Here is a 16,500-nt window from a genome sequence, read left to right on the forward strand (position 1 = left end):
ATATCGGAATCGATCGAAATTACATCTCAATCCCGAACTTCGAGCTCAAAAATAGAATCAATGATGCAGCCACACCCCTTATGTCACGTCCAGCATGTATGCCAAGACGCACAAACGCACGTGCTGAACTGCAGCATCAACACTGCTCTAATTTTAGGCTGCAGACAGTTGAAATATACACATCAGCCTACCGAAATCAAAGCCCCTCTTGCTACTTTGAAATCACCGGTGTGGAAGTATTTTGTCGTTCATTCACGTCAATTAACACTAACTTAGCCTACTCAACTTAGCAAGTGAAAAGATGATCTAGTTACAGTCCAAAATTACTTTAAGGCTTAAAATGCACATTGATATAAGTACATATTCAATTAACACTAACCTTGGGTCTCTTCGGAGTGTGCTGAAACAATCAAATTATCATTCTGTGTTGTTTAATTTCACTATGTTCACGTCTCTGTTTTAGCCTAATGTTAGTTCTGTTTACATTACAACCTCGCGGTTGGAACGGTTTCAAAATAAAACACGGTTTCAAAAGAAAAGCCCCCCGAAACAGAAAAGGAAAAGGCCAAAAAAGTACATAGGTGCCACATTTCACGCATTGGCCGTGAGACACACGCATTTGATTAGTTTCACACACTCACACGCCACACCCGATTTCTCACGCTGAAGTGTCAACCCGGTCGGTCAGATGCCTGAAAAATGAGTTTAGCCTATCTATAGATCTACCTGTTGAGCCACGGTTATGCTTTCAGAGACGGTGAGAGGGTAGTCTGAGGTCAAATACCTGGCAGATGAGGTTAAAATAAACTAAACCTATACATATGATATCACACATCAGGTGAACGTGCGGAATCTAAGCTTTCTAATAATATTAGCGCCAAGTTGCTGTGATAAATGGTTCGCGAGAAAATTAACATTGAACCGACGTGCAATTTAGGCTAATCATATTTGCATTTTGCACACAGTGCACACCCATTACTCTCGATTTAATATTTCACTAACCCTTCACACAACACGTGGCAAACCCAATATCACAATAAACAGCAAACCGTACCGAATACGAGGATATAAAGCATGCCTCTGTGCAATAAGTGGTTCCTGAGTAATCCGGTTTTGAAATTGCAACACATTTCTACATAGCCTCATTGGGGCGAAATTATAATGTATTCTAATGTAAACTATTTGTCAGTAGGCCTACATACATTTTTGTAAATTGCTCAGCCATAGATTATCCCACTATCATGGTTCTTATATTGTCAGGTTCCAGCCAATCCCATTACAGATAAATGAATATATTTATATTGGCATGCTTCCTAGTGACATTCATGCAAAAATATGAAGAAAATCAAATAACGAGACACAAATATTGATATAAAGCCTGACATAAGCAGGGGTGAAAGTATTTTTTATTTCTTGGCGGTCATATAGGTTTAGTCAGAATTTTTTTTTTTTTATTTATTTTTTATTTATTTTATTTATTTATTTTTCGCATGCCCAAATTTCCGTCAATGAGTCCCGGGACACTGAAAGACCGGGGTACACGAAACTTGGTGGGCATGTAACCCCACATGGATAGCATGGAACCATCGTTTTTCGTTTTGATCTGTAGCCCCCCCGCTGGACTGGACCCCCCGAAAGGAGGGTAGGGCAGACAGTTTTCTGTGAATATCTTGAAAACCGTAGGAGGACCATTTTTTTTTTGTATGTTGATCTCAAGGGGCCATGTCAACCCATTCCATAACCACTCATTTCATGTATAGCGCCACCTAGTTAAACACAAAAAAGTAAAAATGAGGTGTTGTAATTGAAGGTATCTGTGACCTAACATAGTCAAAACTGCACGAAATTGGAAGTGTAGGATCATTATGACACCTTCTGTATGCACGCCAAATTTTGTGGAATTCCGTTCATGGGGGGCCACACAATAAATTAATTTATGTTACTATACACCAACTGGCCTGTAGGTGGCCGGAGACAGTTTTCTGTGAATATCTCAAGAACCGTAGGGCCTAGGAGGTCCACCTTTTTTATGTATGTTGGTCTTAAGGGGGCATGTCAACCCATCCCATTACCACTTATTTCATGTATAGCGCCACCTAGTTAAAAATTAAAAAGCAAAAAATTAGGTGTTTTCATCACAATATCTCTGGCTGACAAGGTCAAAACTGCACGAAATTAAAAGTGTAGGATCATTATGACACCCTCCGAATGCATGTCAAGTTTTGTGTACTTTCGTTCATGGGGGGCCTTACAATAAAATAATTTATGTGTACATTTAGTGACGTACACAAACAAGGATTCCCGGGACACTGAAAGACCGGGGTACACAAAACTTGGTGGGCATGTGCCCCCACATGGATAGCATGGAACCGTCATTTTTCGTTTTGATCTGTAGCCCCCCCGCTGGACTGGACCCCCCGAAAGGAGGGTAGGGCAGACACAGTTCTCTGTGAATATCTTGAGAACTGTAGGGCCTAGGATGACCATTTTTTTCCGTATGTTTGCCTCCAGGGGTCATGTTAACCCATTTCATGTGCACACATGTGCACAAACAGATACACACACACACACATACATTCACAGTAATCATACGTATGACACATACTCACACAGTAGACATATGTACACTTGCATGCACAGGCACATACGCAGGCACACACACAAGCACGCACACACACAAGCACGCACACACACACACACACACACACACACACACACACACACACACACACACACACACACTCACACACACATAACATAAACATAACACAAACAATCAAGAATTTCTCAGAATTATGAACAGGTAAGATGGAGGTGGGGTTGTATAAAATTAATTTTACATGTGATATCTATGAACTAATCATGTTTTGGTACTTTTTGTCTAGCAGATACCAGTGAGAATTGAGTGTGGATAATGCAATTTAGTGATACAGTTAGAATCATATAGGCCTTTCAGCGTGATTTCTTTTTGTGGAAAAAATGTGCTGGACTGGGTGGCGGTCATATTTTGTACCGCTCTGCGGTACATCTAGTTTACTGTATTATAGTCTACTTATCAAGCATTCACTAGGACTTATCACTCTAGTATCACTCTTTAACCCACATGTATCTGTTTTTGATTATGAATAAATTGCAAACACTTAATTTCAACATTTATTTATTGATTTAGCCTATACTCGCTCCCACTTCCAATTGTTTTTTTTTATATAGGCTACTGTATATCATGAAACACGTTTCTTTGAGTCATGCCTTTTTATTTGGGAGACTGCAACATACTTCTGTCCGCTAAAACACTTTCATTATTGCTGCGCAAGATCTGGTTAAGCCGTACACGCTTTTCTTTAGCCTGTATGGTTTTTTTATTTGGGAGACTTTCCAAGAAACGTCCGTCTGCTAAAACACTTTGGATACCAGTGCACGTTGGCGCAATTACTGTAAGCTACTGTACGCGCGCTATAGCTTGCTCGTTGTCTGTCCAGCTGCACGGGAGGTTTAGACACAATTCAGATACAGTTCAGAACGATTTTGGGGGAAACGTGTTGCTTCTGGTAATTTGACGTTAGCAGTTGTGTTGTCATGCTGAAAGTGCTATATTTTTCAGAGACAGTATAGTTTTCTTTCCGGTACGGCGTACCCTCTCCAAATATTTTAGTGGTACTCCGTACCGGCCAGTACCGGCTTACTTTCACCCCTGGACATAAGCCATATGCAAACATTCACATCATGCATATATGTGTACATCCTGAAGGATAGGAGGAAGGAATAGCATGTAGGCTATAGGCTATGGCCATTACAATGACCAATATATTATCTTAAATAAACTAGCTGAATAACACAGGTGACCACTTCTGCATAATTTCATGGAGTGCTGAAATGTACACACATTTTTACACATTTTTGAACATTTCTGAACTGTGAAATGTAGCATATGTTTTTGTGGTTGTGAACTTATTGCAATATCACCATAACTATGCCACCTGTGTGTGCATGGTTATAATTCTGAAGTGCAAAATAGCTTAGGCTACAGCACAAATATTTCCATAAAAATAAGCAAGTCTGACCTCTGAATTTATTTTGAAAGTGCACCTGATTGATGCAGCATTTAAAAGTTAAAATATACAAACATTTCTTAAATTCTTACAAATCACCCACCCACTTTTTAAAATTGTTAGTTTGGACCCCCCCCCCCTCTTTTGCCGTGCGAAATACCAGTGCTTAGTGCTTCATTGTCATTTTCATTGGATTCTCCCATTTGCGCGTAAATCGCTCATAAACTTTTTTTTTTTGTTACACTCATTCTCCCATTCCTCTTCTGTCACACACACAGTAACAAGCGCCAAATCCCCCGCAGTGTTGAAGAGATCAGTCATCCCCCTCACTTTTGATAAGGTAAAAAGCATTATAGGTACGCCAAATAAAAAATAACCTATAGGTTTACGCTAGGCTATGTAAAACTCCCCATTAACAGCATCACGTCACTAACAACAACTAAGACTGCACAATCTCTATTCACTCTGTTGGATATCTGAAGCCAGTTTGTCTACTTAGATACTGTAAAAACTCAAATTATGGCCGGGGTCTTAAGACAAAGTACAGCCCTTTAGGGCCAGGATTGTAATCGAGACAGCCCTTTATTTCTTATGCGAGTTTTATTTTGAGACATGCGTTTCTTGGAGCGGCATACTGGTAGGCCTTCAAAAGCATGACATTTTCGGTTTAGTTTGATATTTAATTTACTTTTGGACTGTTTGATTATATGGTAACGCTTTAGAATAACATGTGCTTATTAGGTATTAACAGTGCATAATAAGCAGTTAACAATTCATTACTAACAGTTAGTTAACTGTTGTTATCCTTTAATAACATTAACTAACTGTTAACATGCAGCTTGTAAGTGATAATAAGCAGCCTTTTAAGTTACTTACAAGCATATTTGTTAACAGTTGTAAGTGTTAACAAGCAGCTTGTTAATGCTTGTTAATGGTGTATAAGACAAATAGGTGGATAACTAATACACTTATAAGACCTTTCTTACCTATTTGTAGTAAATTTTGCAGCCCCCCAATCTAAAGCGAGGACCATGTAGCCTAAAGTTCCACAAGCCCAACCTTCTATCTCCCTATCTATCTTGGTTTAGCTGTGAGAAATACACCTTCAAAATTGTTGCAGTGAGCAGGAATCGAACCCCGGTCTCCCGCGTCAAAGAGTGCATCGCTACTTGTTGAGCTACACCCATACCCCCCCTCTGAAATGTCCCACCCACTTTCACAATGCCTCCGACGCCCATGGTCCTAGTAGTAGGCTAGATCCTTTTGATACCAATGTTCATTTAACTCTGGGACCCTGGTCCCAGGGATGGATTACTGCACGGGCCTTCTGGGCCCAGACCCAGGGGCCCAAGGTGTCAGGGTGCCCTGAAGCCCAAGCCTTTGTATGGAATCATTGCCTCAATATCAACACATCAGGATGTAGGCTATGAATCTGATTGAATTTAGTATTGGCCATCCCTAAAATGCTAGCCTGACGAGCCAGACCCACATTAAAATGTAGGGTCTGGGCACTCACCGTTCGCAGTGCTCAGTCTGAGGGGCGGGATAATTGGTTGTCTTTCAAATTCCCTCTGCACGCAATAGGACAGCACTGAGTCCCATGCGTTTTCCCACCAGCGGAGCTAGTTGGCTAGTTCAAACTTTTGCCATCTCAAAACAAGCTTAACTCGTGTCACACTGTTGGCCAACAGCAATATCCGTCTTCTTTGTTTTCAAGTAGCAGGGAATTTAAGCCAAACCGTTGCAACTCTGCCATCAATCATTATGTTATGCCCCCCTAACGACTCTATAGACGATTTGATTGGCCTGATAGAAGTTGAATTTTTCGAGCTCACAAGCCAACGGAGAGTTGCTAGACTAGCCCTGGAAGCAAATGTAATTTGCTGCCGCTAGGGTGTGTCTAGATTTCTAAGCTACCAAAATGCACCAGAATACAGGAAATCACATCAAACAAATGAAGAAAATTCTGGGGGAGGACCCCCAAACCCCCCTTCCACATATGCGACAATTAGTGGGGAGCCCTTAATACATGATCATAATCCGTCCATGCCTTGTCCCTACACCTGATAACCACTGATGTACGTTTTACTGTACGGTATAATGCTGAATGAGCCAAACAAAAATGTCCGCAGCAAAATTTTGGTTGGCCCCAACAAATCTCACTCCAAGGTTTTTTGAAAAGTTGGCAGCCCTGAAAGTATAAGGAATGCGTTAATAGTAATATTAACAAAAAGATCGAAAATCGAACGAATCGTGACTTTAAAATTGAAAATTACATTGAATCAAGGATTTGGAAAATCGTGACACCCCTAATGTGAAGGGAAGACTAATGATGAACAGTCTCAGGGTCAACTAATAGCTTGTTTAAGTGTCTTGTAATGATAAGTTCTATGATTTTGGTGAGCTCTACAGGAATTACAAATAACTATCTCCAGATGTAAATGGCTGCGTATCCTATTACTAAAATTCAATTAAACCCACCAGTAGTCTAGACCTTAATTTCACAGCATAGGTATGATCGCAACACAGGGCTTGACAGCATTGACTGTATATATAGAACAAACAAAAACGAAACCCTGCGTGGAATTTATCTGTGAATAGGCTACTGAAGGTAGGGGCGAGCTATCTCGCTGGTGTGTTTAATTTGGTTCCTTGGTTAAAATGTACGCCACGTTTATTTGCTTGTGATTGCGTCTGCTAATAAACTTAAACATAAAAACAAACAAACGTGATTTCCTGTGAAATCCCTGACTGTGCCTTCAACGTAAGCCTCTTATTTGTTGACATCAAACCTGGAGAGGAACGAACGGCAGCTGTTCCCAAAGTTCACTTGCATGTTTTTTTTTAATTAGGCAACTTCTTTTCACTTAAATTCTGAAAAAAGGCGCTTAAAGCGTAGGGGAAACACTGGATATTAAGCTCGCTCACTTGAGAGATTTCAGTTTTAGTGCGTTTTCTGTCGGTCTTCATGCCATCATTCTTCGTTTTCTTATTTCACAGATACTACAAAGCATCGCCAATCATGTCCTATTCACTAAAGAGGAACACATGAGGCCTTTTAATGACTTTGTGAAGAGCAACTTTGATGCAGCCAGACGGTATATATCTTTTCACTGCAGCTTTGTTGCTGAATGCATAAATGTGCATTATATTATTCAGTTATATTCAGATCAAAACAGCTGCAATTTCCCCTGTGTTATTGTAACCTCTGTAGTTGCAGGAAGACCTTGGGGCACCTTGTTTATTTTCTAATGTCTGTTCCGTAGGTTCTTCCTGGACATTGCCTCAGACTCACCCCCTAGTGACTCAATCAATCACAGCCTGTCTTTCATTAGTGATGGGAATGTCCTTGCCTTGCACCGCCTCCTATGGAACAATCAGGAGCGAATTGGCCAATACCTTTCAAGCAGCAGGTCAGTTTGATTAATTTGGTGACTTATCATGCAGTGTTCGTAGCTGTTATACTTTATAAAAACTAATGTATACACAATACAGTAGGTGAAGGTTTTTGTCTATTTTTCCGCCATCTTGCCAGTCAAGAAGTGAGTTGTCCAAAACCTTTCTTTTTAGTAAACTCTAAAGTTTGACTCGGGTACATTCACAAAAAGATCCTAGCTTGCATTTTGGCGAGTTACACTTTAAGACGAGCAGTCAGAACTTTGTGTAATCATACACAAAATTAAAACATCACTGTTTTCTTCAGTTGATTTGATTGATTTGCTTTAACAAATCTAACCTTTGGTTTGGGTTTTGTGATATGCCTTCCAAACTGTGCTGCAGGAACCGTAACCAGACATACTGTATAATAGCCTAAAGTGTAGATGCATACAGTTTTGCACAATTGGCAATTGTATCTGGAAAGTAATGGGTCATTAAAATTCTAATAATCAAAGCACTAGGGACACTTGGCCTTGCAATTGGACTTTTATCTATCTACTTTAAACATATTTTTTTATTGTACACAATTAGCTTTTTTATTAACTGGCAAATATACATCTAAGAATGTGATTATGCAGCTTGTAATACACACAGAAGAAGTCGGTGAATATCTGGAAAATGACCTCTAATGCAGGGTTGGGAAAACTACGGCCCGCCAAGCACTTTAATCCGGCCCGCCAAGTTCCTTCTACTGACCATTTATAAACTGTGAGAGGGCACAGCCATAGGCATAGCACTAGCATTAGGCTATATTTGAGAGGAGCTGGCAAAAGATCATTGAGAACTAAACATGAATTGCTCTTAAAGTGACAATGCACCATTTATAAATTAGTTAAACATCATCAAATTAGCAGATTACAATTAATATTTTAAAACAAAATTATAATCATTTAAATTATATAAAACCTTTTTTTTAGGCCCGCCGGCCAATTTTCCAAAACCCAGTGTGGCCCATGAGCCAAAAAGTTTGCCCTAAGTTTGCCCTCTTGCTCTAATGAAAGAGTCACTTTATCCTTTACAGAGATCACAAAGCAGTTGGTCGGAGGCCCTTTGACAAAATGGCGACTCTCCTGGCTTACCTAGGCCCTCCAGAACATAAGCCTGTGGCTGATACTCACTGGTCCAGCCTTAACCTCACTAGCTCCAAGTTTGAGGAGTTTATGACCAGGTAATATAACAAGAGCTTATTCTGTTTTGGTGTGTTAAAGTATTTAACACTATTTATTTATTTATTTATTTATTAACTATGTCATTTTTCTCAACATGATTAATTCAACTTGCTGGGTAAAACATCTGAGACTTTGATATGTCCATAGGCACCAAGTTCATGAAAAGGAGGAGTTCAAAGCCTTAAAGACCCTCAACATTTTTTACCAAGCTGGGACCTCAAAGAGTGGGAACCCTGTGTTCTATTACGTGGCACGGAGGTAAGTTTTATGTCAAACATTTTGAAATTTGGGATGTTCACACTTTGCCACATTTACTCACATCTCCTTAAATTTAATTTGGCTCACACAAGAAATGGCGGCCACTGGCCAATCAGAATTCAGCAGCCATTACAATTTTGTGCAATTTTGTGATGTACATGTTCAAATTTGTCATGCTTTATCCCTAGTTTGTGAAATTTGCAAAGCTAGGTGGACCCCTCTGATCGCCACTTCTAGATCTGGGCATATGCACCTGTACATTCCGTTTTGGTGCAGCATCTAGTGTGCAGACATCTTTCACACCAATTCTACTATGATAACTGTGACTATATCTACTATTGTTGTAGCACTACCTATATACTGTTATGGATTCAGAATCTAGTCTAGTCAAAATATAGGAATATTTTTTTCAAATGTTAAAGAAATTCAGTTGAGGCTGTCAATATATGCTTCAAAGTTTATTTTGTATACATGTATATATGTAGTGTAGGATGGCAAACTCAGAATGGCAAACTTAGAACTCAGATGGCAAACTCAGAACATTCTTTCAGTTACCAAAGGCACAGAAGAAACACAACATGCACAATCATCTCAGTTCCTTCACCATCTTCTTCTTTTCTTAAACTGTCAAGTGCAATGTATCTGCAGTCCAAAAAAAACACATGAATTTTCAGCATGCTCTTGAGTAGGGCTAAGGGTGGTGTTTGTCAGAGATTGCTTAGGATGCAGTAATATCGTTGTGAAGAAGCATGCAGGTCAATGAGAGGGTGAGTACTCCAGCCATTCTGAAAGGCATGGACTGCGCGATGGCAGAGCTGTTTGCAGTATTGTTGTTTGCTGTCATGGATGATGAGCTTATGGTGCTTTTGCCCATAATTGTGGTTATGAGCATCAGGGTGATCAGTGTTTGGAGAAACATTGTTTGCAGTGACCTGGTTCAAAGAAAACAAAACAAAACTTTAAAATCAGAGAGGTTTTTGATATTGAAATATCCTCCTGTAAATGTCTGCTCTGTAACATTGTATTGTTTTATGTCTCAAATTTAGAGTAATGTAGTTTGTATTATATTCTTTTCTCCTCGGTTTTCCCTTTTTCTCTTGTCAACACCTTCTGGTCTGCCTGTTAGGTTGTTCTTTTTCCATTTTTCGGTCAACAAGAAAGCAACAAAAATTTAAAATGCAAATAACTGTCATTTTATGTGCAAAGATGGTTTCTGTTAAAAATGTATCTGAAACGGGTTTTGATTGATCAGGTGGTTATGAAGAATATGGCATTTAATGATAATGCAAGCAGGGATGTAGTGGAGGCTAAATGCAAGTAAACACAGTTTACCCACCTAAGAGTTTATTCACCAAGTACAACTGTTAACATTTAAAAATCACACTGTATTGTCCACAATCACAATATGTACACTCATCAACACTTAATGCCACTTGTATTGTTATAAACCAGGGCTCCAGACTAACTTGTTGCATTGGTTGCACTAGTGCGCTTAACTTTTTTATTTAGGTGCACCAGCACAAAATTTAGGTGCACCCAAATTTCGATCCATCGAGGGGGCAGCCGTGGCCTACTGGTTAGCACTTTGGACCTGTAACCGGAGGGTTGCCGGTTCGAACCCCGACCAGTAGGCACGGCTGAAGTGCCCTTGAGCAAGGCACCTAACCCCTCACTGCTCCCCAAGCGCCGCTGTTGATGCAGGCAGCTCACTGCGCCGGGATTAGTGTGTGCTTCACCTCACTGTGTGTACACAGAGGACCAAATTTCCCTCACGGGATCAAAAGAGTACTTATTTTTCATCGCGGCACCTTTAACGTCACAATTTCAAGGTCCCCTTTTTATTGCTCTCCATATACATTCCGTGTCTGAGCTGTTGTCAGAGCATGGACCAGGAATGACTATTGATTTGATTTGGGGCCTCCACCACCTTGACGACATCAGTAATATTGAATACTGTGATCATTCACATCAGTGTTAATGTTATTACAGTGGTGGTGTGTAGGTCTAATTGAGTGCCTGTCACTTTAAGAGGAACGTCAAAGTAGTTTTCTTTCTCATGGCTAGAGGAAAATAGTCTCGCATCATCCAAGAATATATGGATGCAATTCATTATGTTTTCTATGTCATTTGATAAAATAAATGTTCAAAAAACTAACAAGTCAAAGAAAATATTTATGGGATCATAGAAGAGATAAGTGTCTTGCAATGTTAATTTCTATGATTTTGTTGAAATCATAATGATAGACATGACACGTGAGCCAGAGTTTCCGCTAGAAAAAAATGGTGCCAGAAGGTTTTGTTTTCCGGACATTTTGATGATATGCCGGTCAAATATCCTATTATCCCTTCTTAATTAGTCAAATTTAGGAAAACTGGAGACAGGCTATGTAGCTTAAAGAATGACATAATCAGGCTGTATAGAATGCAACATGTTCATTAGCCCAACTTAAACATGCCTAACAAGATCTAGCCAGTATCTTTTCATGGACAGCAAGAGTCCGCTTCGTTCGTTGTTTTAAAAAGGCTACATTGTTTGTTGCTGCTACCCACGAACCGAATTAGCAATATTTTCAGCACTCCAGTGGTGACTGTTTAACTTACACAGATGCGCGCACACAAGAATGAGCGCTCACACCACTACCCCCTAATGCTATGCCTCTTTATTTGATAACAATAAATTTAGAAATGTTTCCTATTCTGGGAAATGTTTAGTTTTTCTTTTCTTTCGGCCGCAGTTCAATGATACTGTTTAATTGTGCCAGAAATTATCCGCGGACCAGTAATCGCCTCGTCGAGGAGGCCCTAACCCTGCAGATCATGGACAGAGAACGCATAGGCCTACTGTATGATTTGGGTAAAGAACAAGAACACTTTGCATGTCCAGTGAACACGGAGAATGACAGTGTCTTGGAGCGGCCGCACCCCCCGCAACTCCACCACTTCACTGATTCCGACAGATACGCCCGACACTTCTGCTTTTTATCTGGTGGTGGTGGAGTTGACCGGACATCTGAGGCTTCAGACGTTACCAATTTATCATCATCCATCGCGTCTGGCCTTTGAAAAAACTTTTAAGGCTCTGCCTGGGCCTGGCCATGTTTGAACCGCCTCATTCATTTGTTCGTTGTTTAACATGGATGTTTTAAGCGTGCGCTTCCTATTTGAAATGCAGCAGGCTATGCGTGTTGTTTAATAGCTTACTTTTCAAACGGTAGAGCCTGTTCATTTAAAAACATAGCCAGAGGACGTATAATATAGGCTTACATATTAAGGCTTATTCTCAAATTCACATTGCGTTAGGGGACGGGATTATTAGCCAATTTCAATTGGACAGTTTGACCGGAGAGATTTAATTTTGTCGGACATTTCATTTTTTTTCCGGCCAATGTCCGGTAATTACCGGACAACGGAAACCCTGACGTGAGCTAACAGTTACCTAAGGAACTCTCTCAAGATGTAAACGTTTGCCAATAGGTTGTGTAGCTTATTTCGGAAAACTCAACACTAGGCCTAAATTAACTAAATTCCATACCCTAGGCAACACAAACTTGAGAGGTGCAGGTCAAAATCAACATCGCTACTCGCTCGGATCACAACAGATGTGTGCGTGTGAGACACATAGGCTACGGGAAGCGCACGACTGTCATTCTTAAACGTAGGCTATATCGATACTAATACAATTAGGTATTGTGAGGTTTCTAATTTCAGGGTATTGCAATACTTTTGCAGTATTGGTGCACCATGCACCACTAGTCAAAGTAGAACAACTTAGTTCGTGGAGAGACAGCAGATGCGAGTAAAGTCTAGGCGCTCAACCTTATGACATTAGGTGCACCAGTGCGACCCAGGAAATTGGTCGCACTCTGGAGCCCTGTAAACATTGGACAATAACCTCCACCATCATCTAACATGTTCTGAATGCCTTTCCTAAAAATCGGATACCGCATGGCGCAGTCCACAATTCTGATCACAGAATTCATAGTTTACCCACCTTATTTTACCACTACATTCCTGAATGCAAGACACTGCACAATGTAGTATGCATTCTAACATTTTTTGTTCTTGTAAGATTTGACATTTAGTGGTAAAAATGATGTACAGTACCAGTCACAGGTCAACATATCTTTCCCCCCATCGGTAATGTCAGGGTAATTTTGGAGACCGGTGCATTGCCAAGCACAAGCAACATACATTTGTCTTTTTCAGATTAAACCTAAATTAATTCCCATAAAGTAAATCTCCTTAATATGATGTTAACTATGAACTATGCACTTTTTGTATTACACAGCAGATTACAAAGCAGTTGCAGCATTTCACTCTGTCTCATATGTCATTTCATGGCTGATGTAAAATAGCACTCATCTTTCAGTTTTCTAAGCCAAAGGAATCCATTTGTCTAAATCCCAAAATGGAAGGTTTTGGTTTGTCTAAGACTCACCTGTTGTATGCTCCAGAAAGAGAAGGATAGAAGAGGAACCGGTCTGAACACACCGTTTTATTGCTCCATGCAAATGCATTGTGACGTTCTGATGATGTGGTACAGAATTCAGGGGAACCAGAGTAGGTGGGCTGTAGACTCAGAGCTAGTGCTGGGCAGGAGATGGCTGAACACTGTGTGAGAGGAAACCGTGACTCTACTGTGTGTGTGTGTGTGTGTGTGTGGCAATCTCTTCTCAAGCTGCACTTTCAACGCATTGTTACCTCAGCCAACAAGGTTATGTTTTTGGTGAGGTTTGTTTGTGTGCAGGACACTACAAACACTGCCATTTTTCATTAATCTTGGTGGAAAGATATTGCATGCGACAAGTACGAATCTCCTACGTGTTAGTGCCGCCTTAACCCCACAGGGGGGAGCTCAACAAATATGATTCCTCTGTCACTAACGTTGCATGATCAGGCATTTTGGCCTTGCAGGAGGTCTGCACTTACTGCATGTAATAAATAGTTTTGAATAGTTTAGAATAATAAAATGTTTGAAAATTAGTGTGGTGACGAAATAATTATTTACATACAATTGTATTGAGAGGCATTTTGTACATTGAATTGTGGGCTATGTGGTATGTCATAAGCATTTTTTAGGAAGAGAAATGAGCATATGTAAAAAAATGTTTTATTTACCCAAGTTTCTGTTATCAATTCTGCCCCTTGCTAAAATAATCTATAGACTGTCTCGAAAATATTTTTCATCTCTATGCACTTTGGAAGAATGCTTTTAACTATTAAGCCTAGGATCCAGACAATTTCCCCATAAGATTGGTCATGGTTGTACTTGTGGAGAAGTGGAGAGTGTTAATCTTTTTTTTTTTTTAAATGAAAAGGTATATAATCTTTCATTATATACAGCCTGTGGCTGGACAGTCACTTTTCCTTGACCTCAGTGAACATTATGAGGTCAAGAAGAGATTCATAGAGAAAAAGAAAACCAGAGAACCCTTAGTGCTAAGAGAATCCAAGAGTCCTAAGCTAGCTAATGTTATTGATGTGGGTGTTTAAATGTTGCTGTTTGGGATGATTTTATCTCCTCTCCTTTTGTAAATGATGATCCCAATGTGTGCCCAATGCTATATAGTATATGGGACATAAGAAAGGAGACATTGAAGCCAGCTCTTATCATGGCTCCCAGTTAGACACTTCTGGGTCATTTCACTCAGTTAGGAACCTTCTAAGCAATGGGATGAATTCTTCGCAGGTCCTCTGGTATCTGTTTTAAGATGGTTGAGGGAAAGGAAGTTCATTGTGATGTGTTTCATTTAATTGTAAATAGTCAATTTATGCATGTGTACTTGTCTGCGAATATCTGTGAGCTTAGTGTGACAGTCAGCTGTGAACTGTGCATGACACTCAAGCATCCACATGGGGAGGGGGGTCCATAGCCACAACAAACTGCACTTTGGCACATGGTGTGGATCAGTAGACAAGCATGATGCATGAAGCAGACTAGTTCTTGTTTATGTATTGTAAGTTTTACTTTTTTCCAGAATATATGGTTATCCATTGTAGAGCCATACATTTTTCCAACTACATTTTTCATAGGTCGGCTTATGAGTTTGGAAGCAGAAAGACAGAGAGAGTCAATACATCATATGCACACTGTTTAGTTATGTGTTGTTTTTTTATCACATTCTGTGTCTATTGTTGTTTTGTTTACATTCAAGCCAGACAGGGAGACAATCGGGGAGGCAATGGGAGGATCGGGCCAGAGAGGGCAATTCAGAAGGCCTTTATAATCAGTAGCCAAAATCAACTTCATCACATTTGCAGAGAGGGTAAGAACAGACTACTGATGGACAGATGAGGCTAAAGTTCATGAGTGTGACAATCACAAGCCCTTGAGGATCGCTATGGCAATGAAAAGGTTGGAGGCAAGCGTCTGGCCCATTGTAGCGTGCAGGCCACAGCTCGTGCTGCGTGCCCGTACTGGGATCACTTTTTTGGTGCCCCTTGTGTGGGCAGCTGTGCTCGTTTTGGCTCCAAGGCCGCGGTGAGGCGTGACCGGCAGCACTGTGCTGGCCTCTCTGGATAGTGTCTGCTCTGAGACCTCAGCCGAGAGGCTCTCATTGCCTTGGTGGCGTGGGTTAATAAGCGCCCACTTGGACAGGTAACCTGAGGTCACTGCCTGCATTGACGGTCCGTTGAGGTCACTCGGCTCACGTAGGAGACGATTGCGTGCGTCAGTGCCCAGCGGGTGTTCTGTGTAGGAGGCGTAGGAATGCCAGGTGCCTGTGGCGAGGTGGGCCTCCCCGCAGGTGTGCCGAGTGTGGCACGGGCATCCCAACACGCGGGCGTTGGTTTGCTGCACCCACACCAGCAGGTGTGTGATGTTCTCCTCTTCATCACAAGCCCATGGGTTGTCCCCAAGTGTCAGCAACTTTAGGCCCTCCAGATGCACAAATGTTCCCTCTCCTACCCAAGCAAAGCGGTTGCCATGGAGATAGAACCTCTCTAGTCTCGGCAGCCGGTCGAGTGACCCGGGCAAGATCTGCAGAAGATAGTTGTGCGAGATGTCCACCGTCTGCAGGTTGTGGGGCATGTTGGTGGGCATGGTCCAGAACTTGTTGTGGCTGAGGTTCAGTGCCTGCAAGGCCGGAAGTGTGTTGTTGATGAACACCACACGGTCCAGCTCGTTCCATGACAGATCCAGCATTTGCAGGTTCCAGTGGTAGGCGGTGTCGTTCTTATCCAGGTGCCGCATATAGTTCCTGGACGCACGGATGTCCCACAGCGCCCGCGGGAGGCCCGAGGGGAACTTGTGCAAGCGGTTGTGGGACACGTCCAGCGTTCTCAGGTGGGCAAAGTGGCCGAGGAGACCGTCCAGGTCCTGCAGGTGGTTGTGAGAAACGTTGAGAAAGCGGATGTTGTGCTGGAGGCCGTCAGGCAGCTGGGAGAGTCCCCGGTTGGAGCAGTCGACGGTGCGGTGGCCTCGGCTGCAGGAGCACATGGAGGGACACACGGCCACCGCACGCATCCCCAGCAGCAGCATGGGCAGCAGCGGAGCCAGCAGGCACACTCGGCACAGCAACGCACTCATGGTCAGAAATGAAGTCCTGAGGAAAACGACATGCAGGGTCAGCACGCAGATCAGGACT

General features: G+C 41.6%; 2 protein-coding genes and 1 long non-coding RNA gene across 3 annotated transcripts in view; 1 reads left to right on the plus strand and 2 right to left on the minus strand.

Annotated features, from left to right (window-relative positions):
• Positions 1-16,500, plus strand: part of nf1a (neurofibromin 1a) — a 93,195-nt gene that overhangs the window by 37,394 nt on the left and 39,301 nt on the right. The window contains exons 32-35 of the mRNA XM_076281914.1: positions 7,050-7,147; positions 7,316-7,462; positions 8,509-8,655; positions 8,804-8,914. Of these exons, the coding sequence (XP_076138029.1) occupies positions 7,050-7,147; positions 7,316-7,462; positions 8,509-8,655; positions 8,804-8,914 (503 nt within the window). The remainder of the gene's footprint in view (positions 1-7,049; positions 7,148-7,315; positions 7,463-8,508; positions 8,656-8,803; positions 8,915-16,500) is intronic.
• On the minus strand, positions 9,360-13,401 carry LOC143121521 (uncharacterized). Its single transcript, XR_012986506.1, has 2 exons — positions 13,353-13,401; positions 9,360-9,846 (listed from the first exon to the last, which is right to left on the minus strand). It is a non-coding gene; the product is annotated as an uncharacterized LOC143121521 (long non-coding RNA).
• On the minus strand, positions 15,234-16,471 carry omg (oligodendrocyte myelin glycoprotein). The gene has a single exon (XM_076283062.1). It carries the CDS (start codon positions 16,440-16,442, stop codon positions 15,234-15,236), a length of 1,209 nt encoding a protein of 402 aa, XP_076139177.1. The 5' UTR covers positions 16,443-16,471.

Source organism: Alosa pseudoharengus, unplaced genomic scaffold (genome assembly GCF_046254945.1).
Source record: "Alosa pseudoharengus isolate Yale_2024_CS ecotype anadromous, Long Island Sound unplaced genomic scaffold, YU_APseudo_1.1 YU_APseudo_1.1_scf_13, whole genome shotgun sequence".
In the NCBI taxonomy this organism is placed as follows: Eukaryota; Metazoa; Chordata; class Actinopteri; order Clupeiformes; family Clupeidae; genus Alosa; species Alosa pseudoharengus.